Source organism: Bos javanicus, chromosome 12, assembly GCF_032452875.1.
Source record: "Bos javanicus breed banteng chromosome 12, ARS-OSU_banteng_1.0, whole genome shotgun sequence".
NCBI lineage: Eukaryota > Metazoa > Chordata > Mammalia > Artiodactyla > Bovidae > Bos > Bos javanicus.
Genome location: NC_083879.1, coordinates 74,955,519 through 74,981,516, shown reverse-complemented (window position 1 = coordinate 74,981,516; position 25,998 = coordinate 74,955,519). Strand labels below are relative to the sequence as shown.

Sequence of the window (25,998 nt, the reverse complement as noted above, 5' to 3'; positions counted from 1 at the left end):
CCTCAATGACCAGGGTGGGTCTCTATATGTTTAATAGAAATCTATGTGGACTTTTTTCCAAAGCCCTTGACGCATAAGCTAGTCCCTGGGGAATATTCTCAGTTCCACCCCTTCCCCATCCTGCCAACCTATCTCCCACCAAAAGCATGGAGGGAAGTTATTACTGCGTCCATTCATACTGCGTATGAATCATTCTGATTCACAATAACTCAGTCATTTCAACGGCGATAACCCAGTCCAACAGCAATGGCAGTCTAATATTTCTGAGACCCTATTTGGGTGGAGGGGAGAAGAACTCATTCTTTAAGTGAGCCAGAATTTCCTTCTCACGGATTTCAGAATGTTGAACTGTATCTTGGTTTGCCTGACTGCCCCTAAAAGCTTTAAAGTGTTGCAAAAGATCTGTGACTAATAATAAACAAGAGTATATTTGTGAGTGTGAAACATTTCTTAGTTGGGGGCTGCCCCAAATTAAGATACCTTCCTATTGCCAGATAATTATAGAATAATTTTATATTTTAACATTTTCTATGCTGAAGAGAGAAATTAGTTTCATCCTCTCAGGTTTAAATTTCTCTTTTTTGATGTAGTACCAGAGAAAGTCAGTCTACTCATGAAAATTATACTTCATCAACCAGGTGTGAACAATTTTGAGTAGTTTGTCTTACATTTTTCACTTAAAATAACTTGTTCTTGATGTCTGGCACCTCGAACTTACTATTAACAGAGAATGTTTTCTTGTCAGGAGGGATTGATATGATAGCAGCTTTTTTAAGGTTTTCTTTTTTTTTTGATGTGGGCCATTTTTAAAGTTTTCACTGAATTTGCTACAATATTGCTTCTGTTTTATGTTTTGATTTTTTGGCCATGCTGCTGCTGCTGCTGCTAAGTCGCTTCAGTCGTGTCCGACTGTGAGACCCCACAGACGGCAGCCCACCAGCTTCCCCGTCCCTGGGATTCTCCAGGCAAGAACACTGGAGTGGGTTGCCATTTCCTTCTCCAGTGCATGAAAATGAAAAGTGAAAGTGAAGTCGCACAGTCATGTCTGACTCTTAGCGACCCCATGGACTGCAGCCCATCAGGCTCCTCTGTCCATGGGATTTTCCAGGCAAGAGTACTGGAGTAGGGTGCCATTGCCTTCTCCGTTTTGGCCATGAGGCATGTGAAATCTTACCTCCCTGACCAGGGATCGAACCTGTGTTCCCTGCATTGGAAGGCAAAGTCTCAGCCACTGGACTGACGGGGAAGTCCCTAACTTTTAAGTCATTGCTCATCCAAACATAGAGCTGGTTTTTCAAATATCTGCAAAAGTATGCAAGTATTTTTACCCTTGGAATTCCTGATGACACTGTTTAAAAATACAAGTGCCTTTATTTGTAATATGCCTGGTCTGTTGAATGTTTGTGTTTTCTACTCATAAGGGGTCTCATAACCACTCAGAAGGCCTGAAGCTTTAAACCTGCCCTGAAGAAAGTCTTGTCTCCCCATTCCTGCCTTGGCTTATTGAGGGAGTGACTTCTGCCAACCCCTGCATGACAAGGACCCCTCCCACCTTCCTTAAGAAGTATCATGGGCCTCAAAGGACAAAGGAGGAGACTGAGAAGGCGCCCAGCACCTCTCGGGAGGCGTGGCTTTGCTGAACACCTGTCCACAGGTGCGCTGCTCAGCTCTAGTGCTCTCCTTGGCCTACCTGGGGCCAGGACAGCCCCGTAGACCAGGACTCATCATTCTGCCCCTCTCTGCAGCCTAAGGTCTAAGACACGTCGCTCACCTGGGCTCTCACCTGAAGCCTGTCTCATGGATTAATGGGCACTTTCTTGCCTGTTAATTAACTGATGTTTTGTTCCCCATTTGGTTACTGATGTTCACATCTCTTCATATTCAGGCAGAATTCTAAAGTAGGGGGCAGAGTGCTGGGATTTATTTTTATTTCTAATTTCAAAGACTACTAGAACTACTTCCCAAATGATCCTTGCAAGTTGTGTTTCCTACTATTCAAAAGCCAGAAAAAAAAAAAAAAAACCCAAAACCCAAATCAAAAGCCTGCTCTTCTTTGAAGTTACCAAACATTATCTGTGCGAATGTGAAAACCATTTTGTTTGGCTAATTATCAATCTGTCTCAACAACAAAAAAATGGAGGAAGACCAGAAATCCTTTTAAATGCTTCTTTTATTTCATTGGTTGTATATTGGGTGAGTGAACTGAATATTACAACCAAAACATAGAATTGATACAAATTAGACTCCTGTTTACACTGTAAGGTAATGAATGAGGGAATTCTTTAAGTGTTACGGAGAGGTTTAGTAGAAATGTTACCAGTGATATGGCTCAAAGAATATTTAGGTGAAGTGCTGTTACATCCTGAAAACAAAGAGTGAAATGTGGTTCCCATACAAGTGACGAGTTCATCTCTTAACTACAGTATTTGTTGAGTTGCTATCTTCACGTCTTGGTATTGGTGATTTTGTTTTTGTAATTAAACAAAGCATTTAAGATTTATTCATCATAGTCAGACTTCTGAATATAAACAAACTTTTGGCAAATAATATTTATACAGAAAAATAGTTTTAGATCCTCTCAAATCCCAGAATTATTCTATAAAATTACATTATAAATAAATAAAAAGCAAAATCTGTTGTACATATATTTGTACATCTATGCATTTGCCTCGCCTCCTCCTTATTGTAAATGGCATATTTATGACTCTTTGCATATTATAATCACAATTCTGGAAAAGTGGATATCATAGTAAAAATACAGTCTTCTATATTTGCTTAGGGATATAGGTGATATTTTTGATGTTCCATTGTTAAAGGGCTGGAAATAGATGTGTGCTAATAATTTTGAAAATCAAAACCATGAAACAAAAGAAAAAAAAGAAAGACAATGTAACAACAATTAGTCTACTACAAAAATATTTCGGTGATTCCCATAATTTATGTTTTAGTAATGTATACTACGTTTTCAATGAGTTTAAGTGAATTAACAAAGAAAAAAAGAAAAAAGAAAATAAGTTTGAATGTTTTAGGCAAGTTGTAGCATAACTACATTGTTATAGTTGAGAAAATTACAAATATCACTAATACATAAAGATGAAACTACCAAAGAAATACAAGTTAGATACAATACTTTTCCACAAGTTAAAACAAATGCAACAATACAAGCACTATGTAAGATTACACTTAGAATGTAATTTTTTATGATAGGGTTATCAAATCTACGATATAAGATAAATAGTCATTAGACTCTGATCAATATTAATTAAAATGGCAGATTTCTTTTTTTCTCAAACAAAAATGATATGGTTGGTGCATCTAGTTTTCAGAACAGGCGGTGATGCCAAAATTTAAAATATTTTACATTCAATCTCAAAAGTCAAAATACTTCAATCACTAATATGTTCACAAAGAAAATGGATGTTTTAAACAGTTACACGTAATAGTCATTTATAACAGCTGTTTTGTTTTTTAAACAATAATTTAAAAACTATGTAGGTACTGTATAGGCTATGTGCAACATATAAAATGTGAAATATGAAATATTTGGTACGATAGTGCTTAAAATAAACTTTAAAACAAACTTTCTGAACAAAATTTAATTGTATCGCTATTACCTTGAAGATCAACCAAGTATTTAAAAAAGTAAACAACATTAAAATATGTTTCATCCATATATAGTATATATATGTATGTGTATATATAATATGTATGTACTTGTATTAAAGTTTTTTATACTTTTGAGACATAAAATATGCTTTAAGGTGAAAGAATTAAAAGAACTTATTTTTTTTTCCATGCTGTAGTCAGTTACAACCCTTTAATCCAACTTTTGAAATGCAAAACAGTAATGGATTTTTTAAAAAGTGAAACTATCTACTTGCTGTTTACGTAGTAATTTAGATTAAAGTCACAGTCAAATTTTCAGTGACTAAACTCAAACTTACTTAAATTAGAATATTATACAGATCTCCCCACCTACAGCTTCCTTGTTTGTCTAGGTTTTTAGTTTAGAAGAGTTATTCGGTAACAGGCAACCGGACGGTGAGTTGCAAAGACTGATCCCTTCGGTTAGACTGTTGGCATGGGCCTCTCATGCTTGTCAAGCTGGATGAAGTCTGGCAAAATCTAGGCACTTCTACAAAGTCTCTCTTATAAAACAACTTTAAAAATATACTTGTAAAATAATACCTTCAAGACTTTGTTTGGTTAGGTATGAAACTCACACCGTACAAAGTTTCTTTTTCAATCTATTAATGTTATTCTAGAATCACATGATTCAATGTGGCGTCTCCAGGCAAACCAAATACCACGCTTCGATGTGTCCCCAGAACTTGTGCTTGAATTTCCATTCAAATTTTAGACCTGCAGGACAGGTCACGGTTTTACTTCACTTCTCATCTCTGCTGCAGCATTCGTGTTGTCAAGAAGTGAAACACAGCTCTGATCCAGTGGGTAAAATGAAATGACAGTAATTGAAGTTAGAATTGAACCTGCCCCTGGAATAGGTTTTTTTTCTTTCTTTCTTTTTCTTTTTTTTTTTAACTAATGCTAATTGTTTATTGCTAACTTTGAAATATTCTGAGTCGAAATGAATAAATTGGTTGGACTTTCTGCATCAGCTATAGTTATGGAGAGAAGACAATATTCCTAGGACAGAAACTATGTTTAGAAACCCTTTAAAAGTAAACTTTATCCTTTATGTCCTTTAACATCACAGCTGGTCTCAGGTAGTTAACTATCTTAGGTTGGAATATACTAAGCATACCATATTTAATACTCATATATGATATAGCAGCACTAGCTTCTTAGAGTTGTGGTCTGTCCAGAAGAACTAAATCTTTATTTAGCATGCAGTTTGTGGCAATTCTATTGAGGAGGGAACAGGATAGTATGTACAGTAACAATGTTTAGTTATTCTCAATGCAGATTCTTGGCATTCCATTCCGTTCCTGCTGATTATTTCAGAATTATCTGTTAAAGAAAAAGACAAATGTGATTCAGACCTCCTTCTTGAGAGAAGAGAGCTAGTTTAAGTCTTACTCATTGAAAACAGACATTTAAAAACAGGAATTTTCTGCCATTTCTCATAATTCTGATGCAATTATAATTTTGCATAATCCCCACCCTTCATGCTGAAAATATTTAGACTTAAGCACTGATACTGTGCAGCCACTGTCAAGAAAGGTGATTCAAATGCACAGCATTTTCTGTAAAACTGACTGCATACATGTTGGCATGCAGTGTGTTTAGATCCTAATTTCCTTTTTTAGTTTTGTCTTTGTATCTCCTAATTATATATTCAATTATCATTCAATTAATATTCGTTAATGTGATCAGGAAGTCTAATCAATGAATTAGTTTGTACACAAAATGTTATCTGTAAAGATTAAGTATAAATATTTAAAAATGTGTAATAAATTAAGTAATATCTATTAACTTGCATTTATCACTCAAACATATATTCCCATTAAAAGTAATTTTATTCCCAAGATACAATCACAACAAGTTTCAAGTTCAGGAGCTGTTTAAATGCCCCATATTAAAGAAACAAGAGATAACATTCAAATAAAGCAATTAGAACAGTCAATAATTCCTAAAGCACAGATGCAAACCATGGTTCTTGGAGTTTGATCTAAGTCCATTTCTAACTCTATAACTTCGCAAAGGACAGGGAGCTTGTCCTGTGTGACCCACTCAACTACGTGTCAAGCTTAAAAGCCAGGCTTTTGACACATTTTAGTAAAAATATTTATTTTTTGTACAATGCTTTGACCAAACTTTGTGCAATTGATAAACAAAATGTTTATTTATTAAAAAGCCAAGAGTCTCTGTTTATGAACTAACCAGTAAAAATTCTTCATGGTCAAGGTCAGTCACTGTTCCTACACACTGGATCCAATCCCCAATAAAAGCCTTATTTCTATACTTTCTTACCCCATTATGTTAGAATTTATAACACGGATTTTTTCACTTTAAGTGGGTATTTCTGCAGTTAATATAAAACAGTTTTAGTGCATACATTTAAATAATTTCTCCCATGAAATAAGTATCAGATTTATTTTATGAGACTATAAGATATGTATAGAACTGATAAAAATAGAGGAAGAATTTGTGTATGTTAAATACTTATACTAAATGAAAACTTAAAACTTTGGACAAGACCATTTTTTTGTTTTTCAAAAAGTGCTAGGAATTTAAAATTGAGAAAAAATATCTCATGTACTCATACATGAATAAAAATAATATGATTTATATGTAAATATTATCATAATATCTTTGAATAGTCATTGCCTATAGCCAATATTCAAATTCTTCAGATGGTTATAACTTCATTTTTAGATTTAGATATTTGAGTATTAGATAGGAATTAGTCTATTTTATCCCTTAGCTTCCATCCTGTCTGTAAGGTTTCCAAATAAGAACGTGCCCTAGGACATGAGATCATGTCCTGTTTTTTTCTCTTTCATTTTACTTTAGCAAAGTCTCTCTAAAATATTCATGGAAAACAAATGTTCAGTTTCTTACATTAAAATAGAATAATATATGTTTTAGAATGTATTCACATCCTTGCTTATTAACTGAAATGAAAATGCCATATAGAATGGAAATTCCTAACCACCTGGAAAGAAAAAGTATCTAACAGAGAGCCCAGGAATGGGCAAATCTATAATTATAGAAGATGTGTCAAACCACCCAGGTCTAACTGAACCAGAAGGCAACCTTGAAACTGGGCTCACCCAGACTGCTGTTCCCCTCTGCCCCAGCCTATACATGATCCATTATGTGGATAAAGACACATAAATTAAGTGTCTTTATCAGGCACTACTGACCTCTAAGCTGTGCTTCCTGGCATCTTGGCCAGAAAACTCTGACCATAGCCTGGTCTAAGTTTTGGGCTAGTTTGAGGACCGTATGTGTGGTATTAAAAAATGAATTTTGCCCCTAGCAGCTGTGAGTTTCAAGAAGCTTAAGAGATTTGATCTTGGAAGGAAGGAAAGCTTTGAGTGTTTCATTTTTTTGGTGGTAGCCTTTTTCTAAAAAAATACCATTGGATTATTAAATTTCTTTTCTGAGAAATATAGCTTGGTACAGTCTGAGTGAAGTGTACTCTGGGGTGAAATACATTCAGGAATCCAGATGAGGGCCAGTTGCCAGCTGAGAGCCTCTTATGAACTCCTGAATGTCTGATCACTGCTTCTGATATTAGAAGGCGCATGACATTAGAGGTCTCAGGACCCACAGGGAGGGGAGGACAGTCTCCACCAGGAAGAGACCTCTGGTGGGAAGCGGAGGGCCAAGTAGGAAGGGTGTGGAGGAGCTGTTTTGAGGGCAAGAGGCCTCTTCTGTCTAGTTTTTCATATGGCTTTTCCTTAGATTGTATTTAAAATTCACACCAAAAAACCCGTTAATTTAAAAATAGGATCAATAGGGAATTTTGTGTGTTTTCTGCTGTCTCTCCTTGGAGCGTCTTCACACCAATTCTACACGAACATATAAACTATGTTCGATACATGAAAACTTCAGCCTCCATTATCATTTCAATAGCCAAGAGGACTGAAAGCTTCTGGAGGTGCCTGAGTATTTCAATGTATCTAGGTACAAAGCATATATTCCTAAAAGAGCAGGCCTATATGTGGTCCTGGGAACATCGGTTCTGAATCCCATATTGACAAGCCCTAATCCATTAAAAAAAAAAAAAAAGGTTAATTAAACCACAGTTCTTGAAAGTGACCTGCACAGACCGGCTGTCAGTGGCGTCCTTCCTGCCCTGCACTTGTCAAACCCGAGGCTGATACCCAAAGTTCCTTCCTCAACCTCCAGGCACCAAGGCTCAGACTTTTTTTGGAAAAGGCAGTTGCAAACTCCCCTGGGGTCTGCCAACATTTGTGTAAGTCAGAGAAATAGCTACCATGCTGGGTCTCCTAAAAGTCCCCTCCCTGAAGCATCCTTGTTGTCTTGGTTTTCATTTTAACAGGTACTCCTCTGATTTTCCAGGAGGTCCTGAGAAACTCCTATCAGAGTCTGAAGTTAGGTCGCTGTTCGGCAGACACAGGAGAGGCAGCATGAGCGTGTTAGCTGGCTTGGTGATGCACCACCTTCTTGTGCAAACCAGCACGAGCTTAGACATGTTAGCTCACCCTGCTCCCTGGCATGGGAGTCCCCTCCAGGGTAGAGTGACAGTCTGCAGTGGGACCAGGAGAAGCAGTAATTCCAAGGAGCAGGTCTTATCCCTGATGGTGCCAGAGGAGATGCTCAGAACCCGCTGGGAGTTTGGGAACCAGGGAGAGGTGAGACCAAGGGGTGGGGTCTGGAGTGGACAGAGCCTGGAATGCTGGATGGGAGGCAGGAGTGACTAGTCTACAGGAACCAGATGCGTAGAAGTTGCTGATGGACTTGTGAGCTGCTGGACGTCCCTAACCCCACCAGGTCTTCCTCGTCTGGGTGGTCAACCACATCCTACCCTAGGCCTCCTCTGGACAGATGCTGCAAACATGTCTGCTTATGTAATTGGAGCCCCTACCCTATCAGAGTCCCACTGCTCCAGCTTCCAAGGATCCCTGGCAAGCTACATGATAGGAAAAAGGAATCAAATCAGATGGTAAAAGCGTCTGCCTACAATGCGGGAGACCTGGGTTCGATCCCTGGGTCGGGAAGATCCCTGGAGAAAGAAATAGCAACCTTCTTGGTACTTGCCTTTCCAGGTACTATTTCCAAGTACTCTTGCCTGGAGAATCCCATGGACAGAGGAGCCTGATAGGCTACAGTCCATGGGGTCGCAAAGAGTCGGACAAGACTGAGCGACTTCACTTCATATTGAACAAATCTCTCCATCTCTCTGACAGACTAGACCCTCAAATAAGTATTATTTTCTATAACAGAATCATGATGAAGAAGGGGATTAGATTATTAAAATAAGATTTTAGCTAATCTTTCATGGTCAAAGTCTTGAACTGAAAGCATTATTTTCAATTTCTTTTTTCCACTAAAAGGAGGACACACAAGAATGAGAATAGCTGATGTTCACAAAATCAGTGATTCTATTTTTTAATACAAAGACACATGATCTCAAATCATGACTGCATTCCTAAATCTTCAGTGGAACCCCTAGTTGTAACAAGACTGTCTGCAAGGCAAAGCTATCAGTTGGCTGCAGCAATGAGCATCTCCTCTGGTCAGATTTAAGAACATCATGATTTGGCTTAATCCACATCCTTAAATTATTCCTATATGAGCCCAGTACACAATTAGTCTCATTTTTATTTATTGAGGACAAAATATGAATGGATCCAAAGAACATCAGATGGGTTGTTTTCCCACCAAATGTGTTATGAGGAGCCATTTAATAACTCTGCATCCCCAGTGAAGTGCCTACCATTGACTTGTAGTGTAATGGCTCCTCCGTCCATTGGATTCTCCAAGCAAGAATACTGGAGTGGGTTGCCATTCCCTTCTCCAGGAGATTCTCCCGACCCAGGGATTGAACCCAGGCCTCCTGCACTGCAGGTGGGTTCTTTACCATCTGAGCCATCTGGGAAGCCCCAGTGTAACGGCAATCAAGCTCATTGCAAAGAGGACTGGGTTGGGCACTGCCTGAAGACTCAGCCTACGGGGGCCAGGCAGGAAGTGTGCATAAGTGGGCAGGTCAGGTGGGAAGTGTAGCAGATGGAAGGGTGCCTGCCTAGAAGGAATGGAGCGGCAGCTACTCAGCTCCAGCCAACTGTCACTTGCAGAAACCTGAACTCTAGATGGCCTGACCTTTCCATTTGCCAGAAGCAGCGAGAAATTCAGTCACTGGTCCACACTAGAAAACAACTCTGTGTGGGTTAGCTGTATCTTTGGGCTGAATTCAGCTATGAGCTGCCAGTCTGTGTTTTCCTTGAGCCTTCCTTACTTGCTTTTAATAATTTTTGGCCCCACGGGGTCTTCGTTGCTGCATGTGGGCTTTCTCTAGCTTGGGTGAGTGGGGGCTACTTTCTGATTGTGGTGCTTGGGCTTCTTATCGCAGCAGCTTCTCTTGTTGAGGAGCACAGGCTCTAGGGCAGGAGGGCTTAGTTGCCCCGAGGCATGTGGGATCCTCCCGGACCAGGGATCGAACCTGTGTCCCCTGCATCGGAAGGCGGATTCCCAACCACTGGGCCACGAGGAAAGCCTGAGCCTTCCTTTTTCGCAAGAGATATCTGCTAATCCTGGATTGCTAGCTTCCTGAGCTGGACAGCAGCCAAGGCTGCAGGCAACAAGCAGGGAGGTGGCAGTGGTGATGGTCAGCGGGATCCAGACAGCAGGTCTGACAGGGAGTTAATCTTGCAACTTTCAGACAGTTTTCTTTCACCCAAAGGAGCTGGGTAATTGACCAACTGGCACCCTCTACCTAAGAAGAAATGACTGCCTCTCCCTTGACTGATTCACCAGACATCAAATATACACGTTGCCTCTTCTTTCCCAAGATGATGCTGGATTCAGACTGAGTCCCTCTTGGGCCCCTACCTTTGGTGTGCGCTTGAAAAAGAGCTGACCAGAGTGAGAAATGCACTCAGTGGAAAGCAAAACAGTCTGTGCAGAGGCTGAAACACTGACCCTGAATGCAGGGCCAGCACGATTGCAACAGCTGAACCAACTAGCACTTACGCAAGAGGGTTCAACATATACTCTCCTCAGTGCTTCCGAGGCGTCCAGTATTAATACATTCTGAGTTTTCTACCTTGTGGTTGATCTCCAGGAAATGTACATATAAATAATTTTGGAAATGTACATATAAATAATTTTGGAAACTGTAGGCTTCCAGAAGGCTTCTAGACGTGTTCACACTTCTTATGTAAATGAGTTCATGGCAGACATTCAGAGATGTCAGATGAGTTATCCTTTAAAATGTTAGCTCAATATTAAGTTCAGTAATAACTTACTGAACTCTTACTGCTTGGCTTAAATGATAGGAATAAACATTTCAGTGAAAAGACCAACTGTTTCAAGGGACCCAAACCATGAGAAACAATTAGAAAAGAGGACTAATGAATGTTTTAATTAAACATTCAATACGGTCTTTGTAATGTTGAGTCTGGAGAGGCAGATAACATATACCTTATCAAATATTTGTGTGGCCTTACTGAAATCTAAAGGGATCCCAATGGATCTGGATACCACAAGCATAAGAGCTCAAGTGGACACTCCTAACCAGGGGTGTTGCACAAACTAGGTCCACAATCAGGTTTCATAAGGTCAGGGTCCGTGTCTCATTCCTCTCCAGATTCCTAGTGGGGCTGGCCGCAAAGCATGTACTTCTTAGCTCCCAGTTGCATAGATGGCTGAACAAATAAGGATTTACCGAGGACATAATGCCACAATGTTGGCATCGACAGAAGACCAACAGACCCCTCACTAGTGATAGGTAACAATGGATGTAGGAAAAGAACCCCTTGGACAATCTATACCTCTTACTCTTTCAGAGAAGCTAAGAATTTAAGAATGTCCAAGAAAAGGAAACATCCATCCCCATCCACCCAACCCGTGTTCTCTCTAGATAAAAGGACAGATATTCCAAGCTGGGGCAGAATCACTCAGAGGACGGAAATACAGCAGCTAAACAAAAATGCCTCCTGAGGACAAAATTCTAGACCTGGGAGAGTTCTTAGAAGTCTTTTCCAGGCATGGCATTGTTTAGTGGCTAAGTTGTGTCTGACTCTTTAGTGACCCCATGGACGGCAGCCCACCAGCCTCCTCTGTCCATCGAATTTCCTGGCAAGAATACTAGAGTGGGCTGCCATGTCCTTCTCCAGGCGATCTTCCTGACCCAAGGACTGAACCCACGTCTCTGGCCTTGGCAGCCAGATTCTTTACCATTGAGCCACCAGGGAAGCCCTTTCCCATGGTTACAAGGCCCTGTTTTCCTCAGAAAGTAATTAAAGAAAGGGATGTTTCACTGTCTCCTTAAACAAAACTTATTATTAAGCTAAAGACAGAAAACTGAATGGAATTTCCTAAAAATCTTGCCAAGCTAAGGAGGCCTGCCTGTTGCTCACCATCCAGTATCTTTGTCTTTATTCACGGTTTTGCTGTTCGGTCACTCCTGCTCCTCCTTGCTGCTCTCCCCGGGCCTCCCCCCACCCCAGGCCCTGCACTGTCTAATATGCTCTCCAGCTTCTCCCTAGCCCTCCACACGTCTTCTTCACGGCATTCTCCACTGCCTGAAATTTCCCTGGTTTTGTCTGAGAGGTGAAACTTTTGTGTTTTGGTTGAAGCAAACTGTACAAAAGCAGACAGACATCTGTACATTTTTGGTGGCCAAAGAACTCTGTATCTAATCGTAGAGTGGGTTATGATGGATGACCGAACTATGAATTACTGAAGCCAAAAGCAAATGCCTTTGGTCTCTTGATGGGCCTATGTCATCAGAGTAATTCTCATGATACATGTTCGTGAATGAATACTTTCAAGAATGCTGACCTATTTCATGACTATTTGTAAACTTTAAGTGTATACAATGTTCAAAGAGAATGAGTGGTATATGAAAAGACACTTTGAAAACCTGACAAGTTCATTATTTGAGGGGAATGTTGTCCTGGGTTGGTGGGGGACAGTGTTTCCTGCGATACTGTCTTCCAAATAGATCTTTATTTATACAGAAAAGGCATAGACTGGGCTTGTGGGAGAAAACTCTCAAACATGACAACCAGTTTCACTCTTGAGACGAGCAACCTGAGGTTGGTTGAAAGCCCCACAATATTTAGCAGAACTTAAAGAACAGTTTAGTCAGGATTCTTGCTTTGTCCTCTGTCATTAATATAAAGTTTACATCACAAACTCTAATTCCTCTCTTTTCAACGACGTATCATTTTGTTGATGACTCACGACTGTCTGGTATTTTCTACTCTATGATATTTGAACAAAAAGATTTTTCAGCTATACTTTCTAACAATCATTTAAAATATTACTATTTGAGTTTCTCCATAAAAGGTAGTAACACTGGCCTTATGAAGACGACTGACCAGGGTCCACACTGACAATTGGTATTATCTGGATACAGTACATATATGGAAATTCTTGACTTGAGTAAGATTCTACTCCTTGCATGAGTCCATGTTGCCTGGAAAAACCCAGGCTCTTGTATTTCAGTGATGACTGAAATACAGGATCCCCTCCTTCACCCCAGACCCAGCTGAGGGAATTCTGAGGACCACTTCTGTCGCTTTCATGGGGGATGGGAATCTACACCTCAGATCATCTGGAAATCCATATGTCACACAAAGGTGACTTTTTTCTCCAGAGTGATACATAGGAGTAAGAAGGGGAAAGCGCCCGAGAGGAGGCTTTTTACTCCATGCGCTTCCCCTGATGCTACAGAAGTGCTGAAAAGAAGATCACATCCAAGAATGGTCTGTGCTCGTTCAGGAAGAGAGGGGCTGTAAGACCGTGTCTGCCAGAGAAGGTCAAAATAAAACAAAATGCTAGACTGGAAGGGCCACACGAAAGCCAGGAAAAAAGTAGTCATCAAACCAAATATAGCACCCAGGTCAAATAAAGAGGGTGCTCTGAATGCTTCTGGGGCCTCCCAGGACCAGGTTCCAGCTTTCACCTTCCTATTGGTCTCCTGGAAATCTTGGCTCCATGTGGTATATCCCATTCCTACTCCAGACGCCTTCCCCAGTGAACATTCCAATCACCCAACAGTTGAACCATGGATTATGGTTCTCCTATCCTCAGCTGAAGGTGAAGGTGAAGGATTTTACTATCACACACTGTCTGGAAGTTTTGGCTAAGCATATGCTTTTGGCATCTTTCCTGAATCCTGAAGATGTGGAAACATCCATAACATGGTATTTGGCCTCTTCCATGCTGTTAGCACAGTATTATCCTTGAGAAATGTCATGAGTGAGATAAACTACTGTCAGCCAGCCTGGAGACTTAACCATCGAGTCCTTCCCTGTCTCTACAGGAAAATTACTTGAGTTCCAAACCAGGTGGCAAAAGAAATTCTGAACAAACATTTTAAAGATTAAGGGCTGTCTGCATATTAAGGAAGGCTAAATTCCTCTACTATATCAAGAAATAATATATAGTAGTTATGTTGCACTTTTTAAAAATATTCTAAAATATTATAGAAAATATTATGAGATAAATTTACTATAAAATATTTATGATATAAAATATTTTTCTAAGAATATTATATGTAGAATATGTGCTTTGAGATATGGAGTAAACAAGGCTATCTGAGATTAGTCAGGCTGCCCACATCTGAGGCTATTTCAGTGAAGGTGACCTCTGGACATGAAGGTAGAATCCAAGAAAACTTTTTTTATATCTTTAAAAACCAGTTTATGCAGCAACTGAAAAGAAATTTCAAAAGCATTCATTTAAACCTGTTCTTTTCAATATGGGGTTTTGCTCCCAGTAATACACCAAAGAATCGGGCCAAGAAAAATCACAAACAAGATCCCATTGGATTCAACATCGAATCCCCAGTCCTGCTCAATGCCCTGCTTTTGTATCCACTACATTATGTTGGACTTAGAATCCTGGGCACATTTTGGCCGAAGTATTCATCTTAAGAGTGTAGCAGAATGTATAATTCAGCCTGCTAAGAACTGGCTTTTAAGACATGAAAGGCAGAAAAAGAAACCAAGCGCTGGGATTCAGTAAAAAAGAAGGCTAAGATGAACGTTAGGTCCAGGACACAGTCTGTCTTTGTTTACTGTAATCATCTCACACATTTCTTGAACTGGTCGGATGACACCGCCATCCAACAAAATTTCCAGAAAAATCAGCCTCGTTTCGCTTTCTTCCTTTTTAGTTCTTGGCCTGTGTGTTTGAGTATGTGTGTCAGAGAGAGAGAGAGAGAGAGAGAGAGAGAGAGAGAGAGATGAACAAAACCACCCAATGGGTGTAAAACAATGATGCAAAGGAAAAGTCAAAGAGGGTCCAGGAGTGGAAACTGAGGAGGCTTGTTTGTGCCATCAACCAGCTCTGTGGCCCTTCTGGGCCTGTTTCTCACTCTGCTTGTACCACACTGGCACCTCTGAAGCGTGGTGTGAGGTTAACCAGGTGGCCATCTGTCCTCTCTAATAACTCCTCAGATAGTGTCCCAAATACCCTCGTATAAACGATGGCAAAATGGAAGCCAAAGAAAGAAAAGGCAGAAAGCCAGCAAGTTACATTCGCTCTCATTTCTTTACTACTAACCATCTTCCCTCAAAGCTCAGTGGTTAGGCCCATCCTTTCAGCATCTCTACTTTTGGGGATGATTCTTATGATATGATAATTACTTCGATTGTCACTGCGTACTTAACAGTGCTAAAAGCCATGAGAACAGAGACTTGTTTATTGCTATGTTCCCAGAGTTCTGAATTTCACACGACACAGAGTGGGCTCTTTATAAACATCTGTTGAGGAAAACATGAAGATGCATGGCACTGAGTTAACAGTGGGCTCTGTTACAGCCTCAGAGCAGACCCAGCTTCTAACATGCATGGTTCACTGAGGAAGAGCCGAGCGCATTTGCACTCAGTTACCTGTTTCATGGAAACAGAGCTCTTACAGGAAAACTCAGCAACGAGAAGGAAGTTTTCATATGCAAAGAGTAAGGATTTAATAAAACAAAAACCTAAGTATAATTAGGTATCTCTCTTTCCAATTCTAATTCTTTCTTCTTTGGAGAAATGTCTATTCAGATCCTTTGTCCAATTAAAAATACTATGGTAAAACAGGCAGAGTGTAAAATGTGCCGTTTTAACCATTTTAAAGTATATAGTTCAGTGGCATTAAGTACACTCACACTATTGAGCATCTCACCACCATCTATCTCCAGAACTTCCCATCACTCCAAACTGAAACTCGGTACCCATCAAACACTAACTCCCCGTTCCCCTTTCTTGCCAATACTTAACCTCTTCTTCCTTCCTTCCCTCCCACCTTTCTTTTTATCCTCCCCATTTTGGGTTTCAAAAATGGAATTTGAATCATCATAAATTCCTTGGCTCACTTTGAAATTTAGCTCTACGACTTTTACCTACAACTAAATTAACCCCTGGGCTTCCTTGGTGGCTCAGTGGTAAAGCATTTGCCTGCCAATGCAGGTTCGACCCCTGAGTCAGGAACACTCCCTGGAGGAAACGACAACCCACCCCAGTATTCCCACGTGGGAAATCCCATGACAGAGGGGCCTGGCGGGCTACAGTCCGTGGGGTTGGGAAGAGGCGGACACGGCTTAGTGACTAAACAACAAACAACAACAAATTAACCTCGAGTCACTCCTTCAATAGTTGCCCCTCCAGGCTGCCCAAAATGTTCATTCTTAGGTTTTTTTAATCTGAGATTTATGTGAAGGTAAGGCTTCGTGGAAACAGTGGAGAAAAGAAGTATCTCTCTTTTAAAATTATTGCTGTTTAAAAAAAAGAGAGAGAAAGCCTTGGATGAAAGGACTCCTCCCTGGTTGACTCTTTTTACAGAAGTTTCTTGCCAGTTCACCACATTGAGAACAGTGAGTTGCCTTCATTCATCCGCTTGCTAAGTTGTGTTTACTGGACTGAAATTTGAATTTCCTTGTCGATCTCATCAACTCACATTTTCAAACCATACTTGAACTGAGATTTAAAAGGCTTGCTTCTACGGGAACTTTCCTCTTAAACGGTTAAAACTTTGTAAACCGATAGTTAAACTAAGCATAGATAGTGCATGTTCGGTTGTGCCTGGCTGTTTGCGACACTATGGACTGTAGCCCGTCAGGCTCCTCTGTCCAAGGGATTTCCCAGGCAAGAATACTGGAGTGGGCTGCCATTTCCTCCTCCAGGGGATCTTCCTGACTCAGGGACTGAACCCGTGTCTCCTGCATTGGCAGGTGGATTCTTTAGTTAGCAGTTTTTAAGGAAACCATGTAAAGAACTTCATCCCAATTCTACATCGACCATAAGCTCTCATCTAAAGCAAATAAAATGCAGACACAAGAGAACAGGATATGGAGGTTGGCTAACCTGAGTTCTCAAATTGTTCAGCCATTTCCAACCTGCTTGAATGTTAAGCAAATTATTCTTTTAAGTTTTCTCCCCTCTGAGAAACGGATAAGACACTTCACAGAGCTCTATTGAGTATTAAAGTAAATAATGTATATAAAGTGTCTGATTCGTAACACTGGTTGTTGATACACCTTGGCTTTCTTCCGTTGTCTATTTAAGATTCATAATCCTAAATAAAATTTGGTTTCAGCTTCTATTTAAATAGGCCTTCAAATAATAATTTTGTGCATTTAAACATTACATGGTCTGTATGACACTCCATACGTGTTGATAATAAACTTGATTTTGATGAGATTAGGGTTTTCTAAATGTCAAATACACTTCCCTTATTGTGTATGTATATCTCGACTTGTCACTGACAACTAAATAGAGGCTGAATTTCTTTGTTGTTCATGGAAGTCTTGACTATCATTCATATTAATCATTTTTCAAACTAAAATATTTTATTATAAAAGCATCAATATCCAGTGCATACAATGATCAGTGTCTACTGCAACAGAAAGTTACATCCCATGACAGGCACTCTTTAAACTCTCTAAATTTAAATCCAGTTCAAACCCCGTTCCTGGACCTGACAGGTGTATGACCATGGGTAAGTGCTTCCACATATTTTATTCTCAGCACGCCTCATCTCTGTAATGGGAATCAAGCGTTGTCCCTAACAGAAATCGCTGTGAGCCTCATGTAATTAACAAGTGCTTGGTGGTAGCCAGCACATAATGCTCTGTTATCATTTGGTAATATTTCCCCTATTGTAGTTTCTTAATAATAAATAATGCAGCCACTCAGTCGCATCTGACTCTTTGTGACCCCGTGGACTGTCACAGCCCGCCAGGCCCCTCTGTCCATGGGATTCTCCAGGCAAGAAGACTGGAGTGGATTGCCACTTTCTTCTCCAGGGGATCTTCCTGACCCAGGGATCGGGCCCAGGGATTGAGCCCAGGTCTCCGGCATTGCAGGCAGACTCTTTACCCTCTGAGCCATCAGGTCGTTTCTTAGGCTAAGCCAAAAAGCCTGAATATAACCCTTTAGACAAGGTGGAGCATGTACTTACATTTCTTAGATTACTGTGCTCAGAACAGACTACTCTTTATGGACAATTCTCCACACCCAGTCTTGTCTAATAAACATCATTCTTCAACTTTTAAACCTTCACCTGTTCTGATACAGGTCCCCATACATAGTAGTAAAAATAAGAGAACTCAGATTATGAACTTGTGTGAAATAAAAAAAGAAAGCAATTCTTAAACACAGTTTTCCAAGGCAAAGGAGTACAATGGAGTATTCTTCTCATTCTTCACAAACTACTTGGACTACCCTATTTTAACTTCTTTCCTTGTTCAAGAACAACCTTAACATTACAGGGGTCAGAGAAGAGCAAAGAAAAGAAAAGAAGATGAACAATTGGAACTGACTCAAGCAATTCCTTTCCTCTTGAATCTTCATAACTAAAGTGGTTCTCTGGTCCTTTCAAATATTTTGGGATAACAATGACAAATGAAAGAACGACTAATGGAAAAGTTATGAAATTACTACTGGAGATGATATTTGGAGAAATAGAAGGAATCGACTTTAATGTTTTTAATTCCTCCAAAACCTTTCTAAATTTTAAGGAGGAAGCAAATCTACTGATTGTTCAAAAAAAGGTACAGGTAGCATATTTATGCTGGATTGTGGTTTGAGGGACAGAGAGAGGACTAAGTCTGGGGTTCTCAGTTTGCAATCCCTTATGTAACCTTGAATGAGTCACTTCACCATTCCGGGTCCTTTTCCTCATTTTAAAATGGAAGCTTAGGAGCTTACGGAAGGTTGTATATCTGGTTTTGCCACTTAAGAGATGATCCTGAATACGCTTTTCAGCTTCTCAAAACTGCAGTTTCTTTATCTATATACTGGGGATAAGAATATTCCCTTCCAGGGCCATTTGGGGGTTTTAATGAGAATACTTCATACAAAAGCTTAGCACAATGGAGATGCCTAGGTCATCTCTGCGCTGTCTGCATGCTCTGTAGTACTTGGGGGCCCTTTTGTGTGTGCTTAGTCCCTCAGTTGTGTCCAATCCTTTGCGACCCCATGGACTAGAGCCTGCTAGGCCCCTCTGTGCGCAGAATTTTTCAGGCAAGAACACCAGAGTGAGTTGCCATTTCCTTCTCCAGGGATCTTCCTGACGCAGGTATCGAACTCGTCTCCTGTGTCTACTGCATTGCAGGCAGATTCTTTTTACCCACTGAGCCATCAGGGAAACCCACTGGGGGCCCTTTAATGATCATTTAAAGCACTTTCTCAGGAAGACAGTGTGGCGAATGGGAAAAAATACTACCCTAAGCAGGACAGGGACAATCGAGTTCCAGTCATGGTTCTCTTATTATTTATGGGACTTGGATAAGCCACCTTGCTGAACTGGGGACTTGCTCCAAATTACAATGTAACTTGCACCATCATTCCCTTTTTCTGTTATTGTAGAAGGATGGCCTGGTTGTGGTCAGTTTGCTCACAGGACTTAAAGCCTTTCGTAGCTTCGATGAAGTTGATGCAGATCTTAGGTCAGATCTGCAATGCCTGAGGTGACAGTGACTTTGGGAAAATGGGTGACATTTTACAATGTTCAGCTTAATGATGCTGCTTCCAGAAATGTATTGCATCAAATAGTGAAGAGCCTCTGTGCTTGATTACAGGAAGCTCATCGACACAAACTCTGAGCAAGGGGAGGGTGATGATAATAATATAACTTCATCACCTAGAGTTAAAACAGACCAAAAGTTCCAGCATGTTATACACAACGCTGAGGCATGATGGAGACTAAATGTTAGATGAGCTATAGTTTCTCATAAACCAATGTCAGAAAATACCAGTTAGCACATTTGTTCTTTATGGTACAAATCAACCCTGGAGGAGGGCATGGCAACCCACTCCAGTATTCTTGCCTGGAGAATCCCACGGACAGAGGAGCCTGGCGGGCTACAGTCCCTGGGGTCGCAAAGAGTTGGGCACAACTGTGCAACCAACACTTCTACACTAATACAAATAAAAGTGAGCAAGTGTCAACAGGAACCACTCTTTTTATGTAAGTCTTGGGGAGAGATGCCTTTTAGAAGACTGATGTGGCAGGGACCAGAAAGCTGGTGAATCCACAGATACTCAGAAGCTGGAAAGAGCCACTGGGAGAAGAAAGGATCGAAATGTCTCCCTGAATTTTCCTGACTTTCTTAGTTACGGCCTGTCCTCCTTCCTGGGCTTCCCAGTGGTGTAGTGGTAAAGAATCCACCTGTGATGCAGGAGAGCAGGAGACCTGGGCTCGATCCCTGGGTCGGGAAGATCCCAGGAGGAGGGCATGGCAACCCACTCGAGTCTTCTTGCCTGGAGAATCCCCTGGACAGAGGAGCCTGGTGGGCTCCAGTCCGCAGGGTTGCGAAGAGTGGGACACAGCTGGGCACTGAGCACATGTACTCCTTCGTATCCACAGGCTCTGTGCCCACAGATTCAACCAACCACAAGTAGAAAATATTTGGAAAAAAAATCAGAAAGTTCCAAAAGGCAAAACTTGAATTTGTTGTGCACTGGCATCTACTTACATAGCATTTATGATGCATTAGGTAATGCATAGATGATTTAATGTCTAAGAGAGGATGTGCATAGGTTATGTGCAAATGCACCATTTTATGAGACTTGGGCAGCCGTGGATTTTGGTATCATTTGGGGTCCTGGAACCAATGCCCCGCAGATACAGAGGGATGACTGTATTCAGCCTCCCCCACACATGAGAAAAGGATCTTTCTCTCCATCCCAGTTCATCACTTTATCAATGAAGCAGCTTTCTCACCAGTTAACCTGCACTCAGTTTACCCCAGCTCACACCTTCCCACTCACGTCCAGTAGATGGGGGTTTGCAAAGCCCCCCTTTAGCGTCTTGCTGCCCTGCTCTCGGCCTGCCATTCAAGGCCCTCAGTCCCCTAACCCCTCCTCATTGCTCCACAGGATTTTCCAGTCCTGCCCATGTGTTACCGCTCCACCCCCTCATTCACTGCACGCAGTGCATGAGCCATCCCATCCCCCGCTTTAGACCTGACACAGTAAGAACTGCTCTGTCTGCATCTATCGTGGGGTAAAGACTGAGACTGCTTCTGAAACTCCAGGCTTGGGGAAGAAAATAGCATGAGGGGAAGCACTGACCTCGGGGTTAGAGAGTCTTGAGGTCAAAGGGAGGCCCTTCTGATTATAGAGTCACAGCAAAATCTGAGCCTTGATGTCTTCCCATGCTAAAGAGGAAGAACAGAACCCATCTGATAGGGCTAACTATAAGGACACACGCAAAGCATGACGCCGGTGCGTTTATAACGCTAGCCCTCCTTGCCCCTCCCCCACTCCCTGCTCTCCCCCTTACGTTTCACTCTGGCAGGGACAGCTCACCTGCTCCTTATCTAATTCTGACACATCCTTCAAGACCCCCTCCCCACTTTAGGAGTAAAGTTCTGCCATGCAGCTTATTTTTTTCAATCTGAGGACTTGATGATCTCCCTTTATGACACTGTCTGATTGCTTCGCATCTGACTGGGCAGTAAACTCCTAGGTGCCATTAGCACTGTGCCACACTGTGTCTCCAGCGTGTTCAGCAGACTCAGACAGGTTTGACCTTGGGAGCCACTGCCTCCAGCGATGTGCCCAGAGGGAACGCTAGGAGGGTCTAAGAGGCCGCATCTAATGCCAGTTTGTCCCTGACTCATGGAGGCGAGATACCCAGGAAGGGTAGTGGCACTCAGGCTAGCTCTGTATCGGGAGACTGAAAGCATCTCTCCTCTCCATCCACCAACACAGCAAGGCTGACGACTTCCCCAGACATGCAGGTAGAAGTGTGGGCAGGCAGGCAGCAGCGGCAGAACTTGGGAAGAGAAATACCTATAAATCAAAAACTGACTCTGTCCATAGCAACTTGTATTACAGATGAGACCCCACTCATCTTTCAACCCTTGGCAATGGATCCAAATTCCTGCACTGCACCTCACCTCTCTTTCCTTGCACAGCTACAGCTGGAAGGAAACACACCTCTAGGATGAACTGTATATTTATCTCAAAAGAGAAAACCTACAGTTAGAAAAATGAGCATACTTTTAGGATGGTCAACAAAAGCCGAAGTACTACTGGGAATATGACTTTTCAATCTGAAAAGATCCCTCCCCACCCAATTCCATCAAAATGCAAAAGAGAATGGGATTTGAGGTAGAATAAAAGCAGGACGATCCACCATGCAGCCAAGTTCCACGTAAGAACCCCTGACATTTTTCTCTTCAGCTGCACGAAATTGGAACTGATATGATGTCTTTAGGTGCTATATACAAAAGAATCCTGCCCAAGTTTCTCACCATGAGGTGTAAATTATTCATGAAAAATGAAAATGTACTAGATCACAACACTTATATAACTTAGCCTTTCCTTGGAGAATCTGCAAATACATATATTAATTAAATCTCATGGTAGTTTTGCAAATCGGCTGCTTCTGAGGCAGGAAAATAAAAGGTCTTTTTTCCTTCTTCTTCTTATTTTCTGACTTCTTACACAGAATCTGCCTCTATATGGCTCTCATAGACCCAGTTCCTCCTAAGACATACGGAGCAGCCCTCCCACCTCTCCTTCCCTGCACCTCAAGCATTTTTTTTTTTTTTTTGACCAGACTGGCTGCCATCTCTGGGGTGGCACAAAGTCGGACACGACTGACGTGACTTAGCTGCAGCAGCAAGTTTGGAGAGCTTTCCAGGTGGTGTTAGTGTAAAGAATCTGCCTGCCAATGCAGGAGACGTGGGTTCGATCCCTGGGTTGGAAAGTTCCCCTGGAGAAGGGAATGGCAACCTACTCCAGAATTCTTGCCTGGAGAATCCCATGTACAGAGGAGTCTGATGGGCTACAGTCCATGGGGTGGCAATGAGTCTGTCACAACTGGGCAACTTGGCATGCACACACAGCAAGTCTGGATTCCAGTGCACCAGCCACACTGCAGCATAGAATTCAGACTCTAATGATCAAGCAGCTTTAACTACTGGCGTTAAATGAACGCAAAAATGCCATTCTTATTGTTTTGCTCTTTGACTTTAAAAGATATACAGCAATCAGTCTCCCTCTCTCTCCTCCTCTCTCCCCCTACCCTGTTGTCTACACACGCACACACAAGCGCACACATACACACACACACGCAGTCACTCCCTCTCTCTGCAAAGTATCTGATATGGCAATTCTCCTTCGTTTGAGGCATCCCAATCCATTACTGAAACTGAGCCCTCCTCCATAGTTAGAACATCAGCACAAAGTTAGAGAAGCTGCGACACACACCTTTAGCGGCAACGTGATGCTGAGACGGGTGTCGCGGCCCCAGCATTAATTCCCAAGGGCTGGATCTAGATAGTTGCTGTCCAGGCCTTTTGGGGGCGCAACATACTCGGGGCCCAGGGGCTTTCTGTCGTCTGTTCCTGGGACCCAGCAAACTGTGAGAAAGGAGTGAGTCACAGTTGGATCATCCGGACAGGGAGGCTGGTGACTCTGCTGTGGTTCAGGGGAGGGAGCTGATGGGGGTCTGCTTCACCCACACTGGGGCCTTGCAGAACCCAGATTTTTCTTGTGAAAAAAACACAGGCTCCAAATAGGTCAAGTGGGGAACAGTGGGAAATGTTTGATACCTCCTACATTTGTCTGAATATAGTCCTAACAGATGGCTTTGAATAATAGATGTTTTATAAAACTTTCTGAGACGAGAGATTAAGTAAAACATGACCTGACCTTTCTAGATTTCTTAGTTAGGATAGGGTGATTTACTATAACTCTGTATATAGATATTCAAGACTCTGTACACAAATAGCTTTGAAGTTGTGTTCACATTTATATGTGAGAAGTAAGTAAACTCTGATGCTCTTAAACTTTTCTCATCTCTCTAGTACTTTGTAACAAGCCTGATAAAGCATAATATATGTATCTGGTTGCATGTAATTATTTTGTCTGGTAAGATATGATTGAAATTGATGATTATATATACTAAACATTACCAGACATGTTTGCAAAATGGGGATTTTCTGACATATGAGATATCCTAACAAATGAAGGGCTAGGAATATATGTATTATTTTATTATTATTATTTTTAATTGGAGTATAATTGCTTTACAATATTATACTAGTTTCTGCTGTAGGAATGCATAATATGTTATTAACTAATTTTCAACAAACTCTTCCTAAGGCCAGTTTCCAGCTGAATGGATTTAATCTTTGGAGGAGAATTCAAAAGATGTGACGAGACCTCAAGGTCCTAATTTTAAATGCCAACCAGCACTTTTTGGAGATTTGATTAGTGTTATTAACATCTTGCCAGAAATATAATTTGATTTCACCAGCTTTAAAAGCAGTGCATGGGGTGCTCCATTAAAATATTCCTAATATCCAATATGTAAGAATTTGTCTTCCTAGCATGGACCCATGACCCAGAATGAATTAGATGTATCATTTCGCTACATGTCTGCACAGCTCTAACTGTGGACATACAGACAACACGTATTCACTCCAGATCTGAAGGGACACTTTCTTTTGAATAAAGACCCGGGAGGGCTCACTCAGGTCAGGGTTGGGGAGCCACAGGTTAGGAGCCAGCACCCTGGAGGCATTTGACCAGGGAGTCCACCCAACTGGTATCCCTGAATTCAGGTCCTACAGAAGATCAACTTCCTGCAGGCAACCTTTCATGTTGGCCCCAATCTCTTTTTCTGCTGTTTGACATTTACTTGACCAGGTTTTGCCATAGCATGAGATCGTTTTTACATTTCTCTTTGGCCAACTCTTTGTGACCCTGTGGACTGTAGCCCACCAGGCTCCCCTGTCCATGGGATTCTCCAGGCAAGAATACCGGAGTGGGTTGCCATTTCCCTCTCCAGAGGATCTTCCCAACCCAAGGATCGAACCCGCATCTCCTGCAAGTCTCCTGCATTGCAAGCAGATTCTTTACTACTGAGTCACTGGGTTTCCATGTAACAGGCAGAAGCAGGACAAAGTCAGTCCCTTGCCAGCTGCCACTGTCCCAATTGAAGGCTCTCCCTGGGCTCCACAGACTCTCCTGCCTCGAATCCATCTGCTTGCTCTTCTTAGAGTTGCGTCCTCTCACTTTCCTGCTTAAAAACTTTCAATGGCCAAGTAAAGGCCGAGCCCTTAACCCTGGCGTTTAAAGTCTTGCAGACTCCACGTCAAAGTCTTGCACACTCCACAACACTCCTATGCTGTCACCGCTCCCAGACACCAGTGCTCTAACCAACTGGATTGTTAGTTTTTCTCAACTAAGCTTCATACTTCCCCATCTTTGCACATCTGTGCTGTCATTCCGTCTATCTAATGATGACGCTTTAAGGGACATGCCGATCAAGTCCTTGTGGAATTCAGAGGGTAGGAAAAGAAATTCTAGCTGCAGGGGTTCAGGGAAAGACTCCGAATATAACTGGGCCTTCAAGGATGTCATTAGGTAAGCTGAATAATCTCCGTATATAAATGAAGAAACTAAGATTTAAAATATATTCACTTGGAAATTATTTTCTCCTCCTTTGAAACAGAATGTATTTTTGAAGCAGAAAAATACTACCAATAAAGCAATAACAGCATGATGTTGTTGTTCAGCCACTCAGTCGTGTCTGACTCTTTGCAACCCGGTGGACTGCAGCACGCCAGGCTCCTCTGTCCTCCACTCTCTGCCAGAGTTTGCTCAAACTCACGTTCATTGAGTCGGTGATGCTATCTCACCATCTCATCCTCTGCCGCTCCCTTCTACTTTTGCCTTCAGTCTTTGGCAGCATCAAGGTCTTTTGTTATGACACAGTAGAATACCACAATAATTCCAGTTGGAGGGATATCAGTCTCTACTCTCATTTTATTAATAAAATGTCTTATAATATGACAAAAATGAGATAATCCACCTACTATGCTGTGAACCTCACCTCTTTTATTGGACACTCTGAGATTAAACTGGCGTCAATATAGGCATC

The 25,998-nt window shown here is 41.5% G+C and overlaps 1 protein-coding gene across 7 annotated transcripts in view; it reads right to left on the bottom strand.

Annotated features, from left to right (window-relative positions):
• Nucleotides 1–2,152: 2,152 nt before the first annotated feature.
• MBNL2 (muscleblind like splicing regulator 2) overlaps nt 2,153–25,998 on the bottom strand; it is a 161,186-nt gene continuing 137,340 nt past the window's right edge. For all 7 annotated transcript variants that reach the window (XM_061435238.1, XM_061435240.1, XM_061435241.1 and 4 more), the window contains one exon: nt 2,153–4,971. In XM_061435238.1, the coding sequence (XP_061291222.1) occupies nt 4,957–4,971 (15 nt within the window). In that variant the 3' untranslated portion in view covers nt 2,153–4,956. The remainder of the gene's footprint in view (nt 4,972–25,998) is intronic.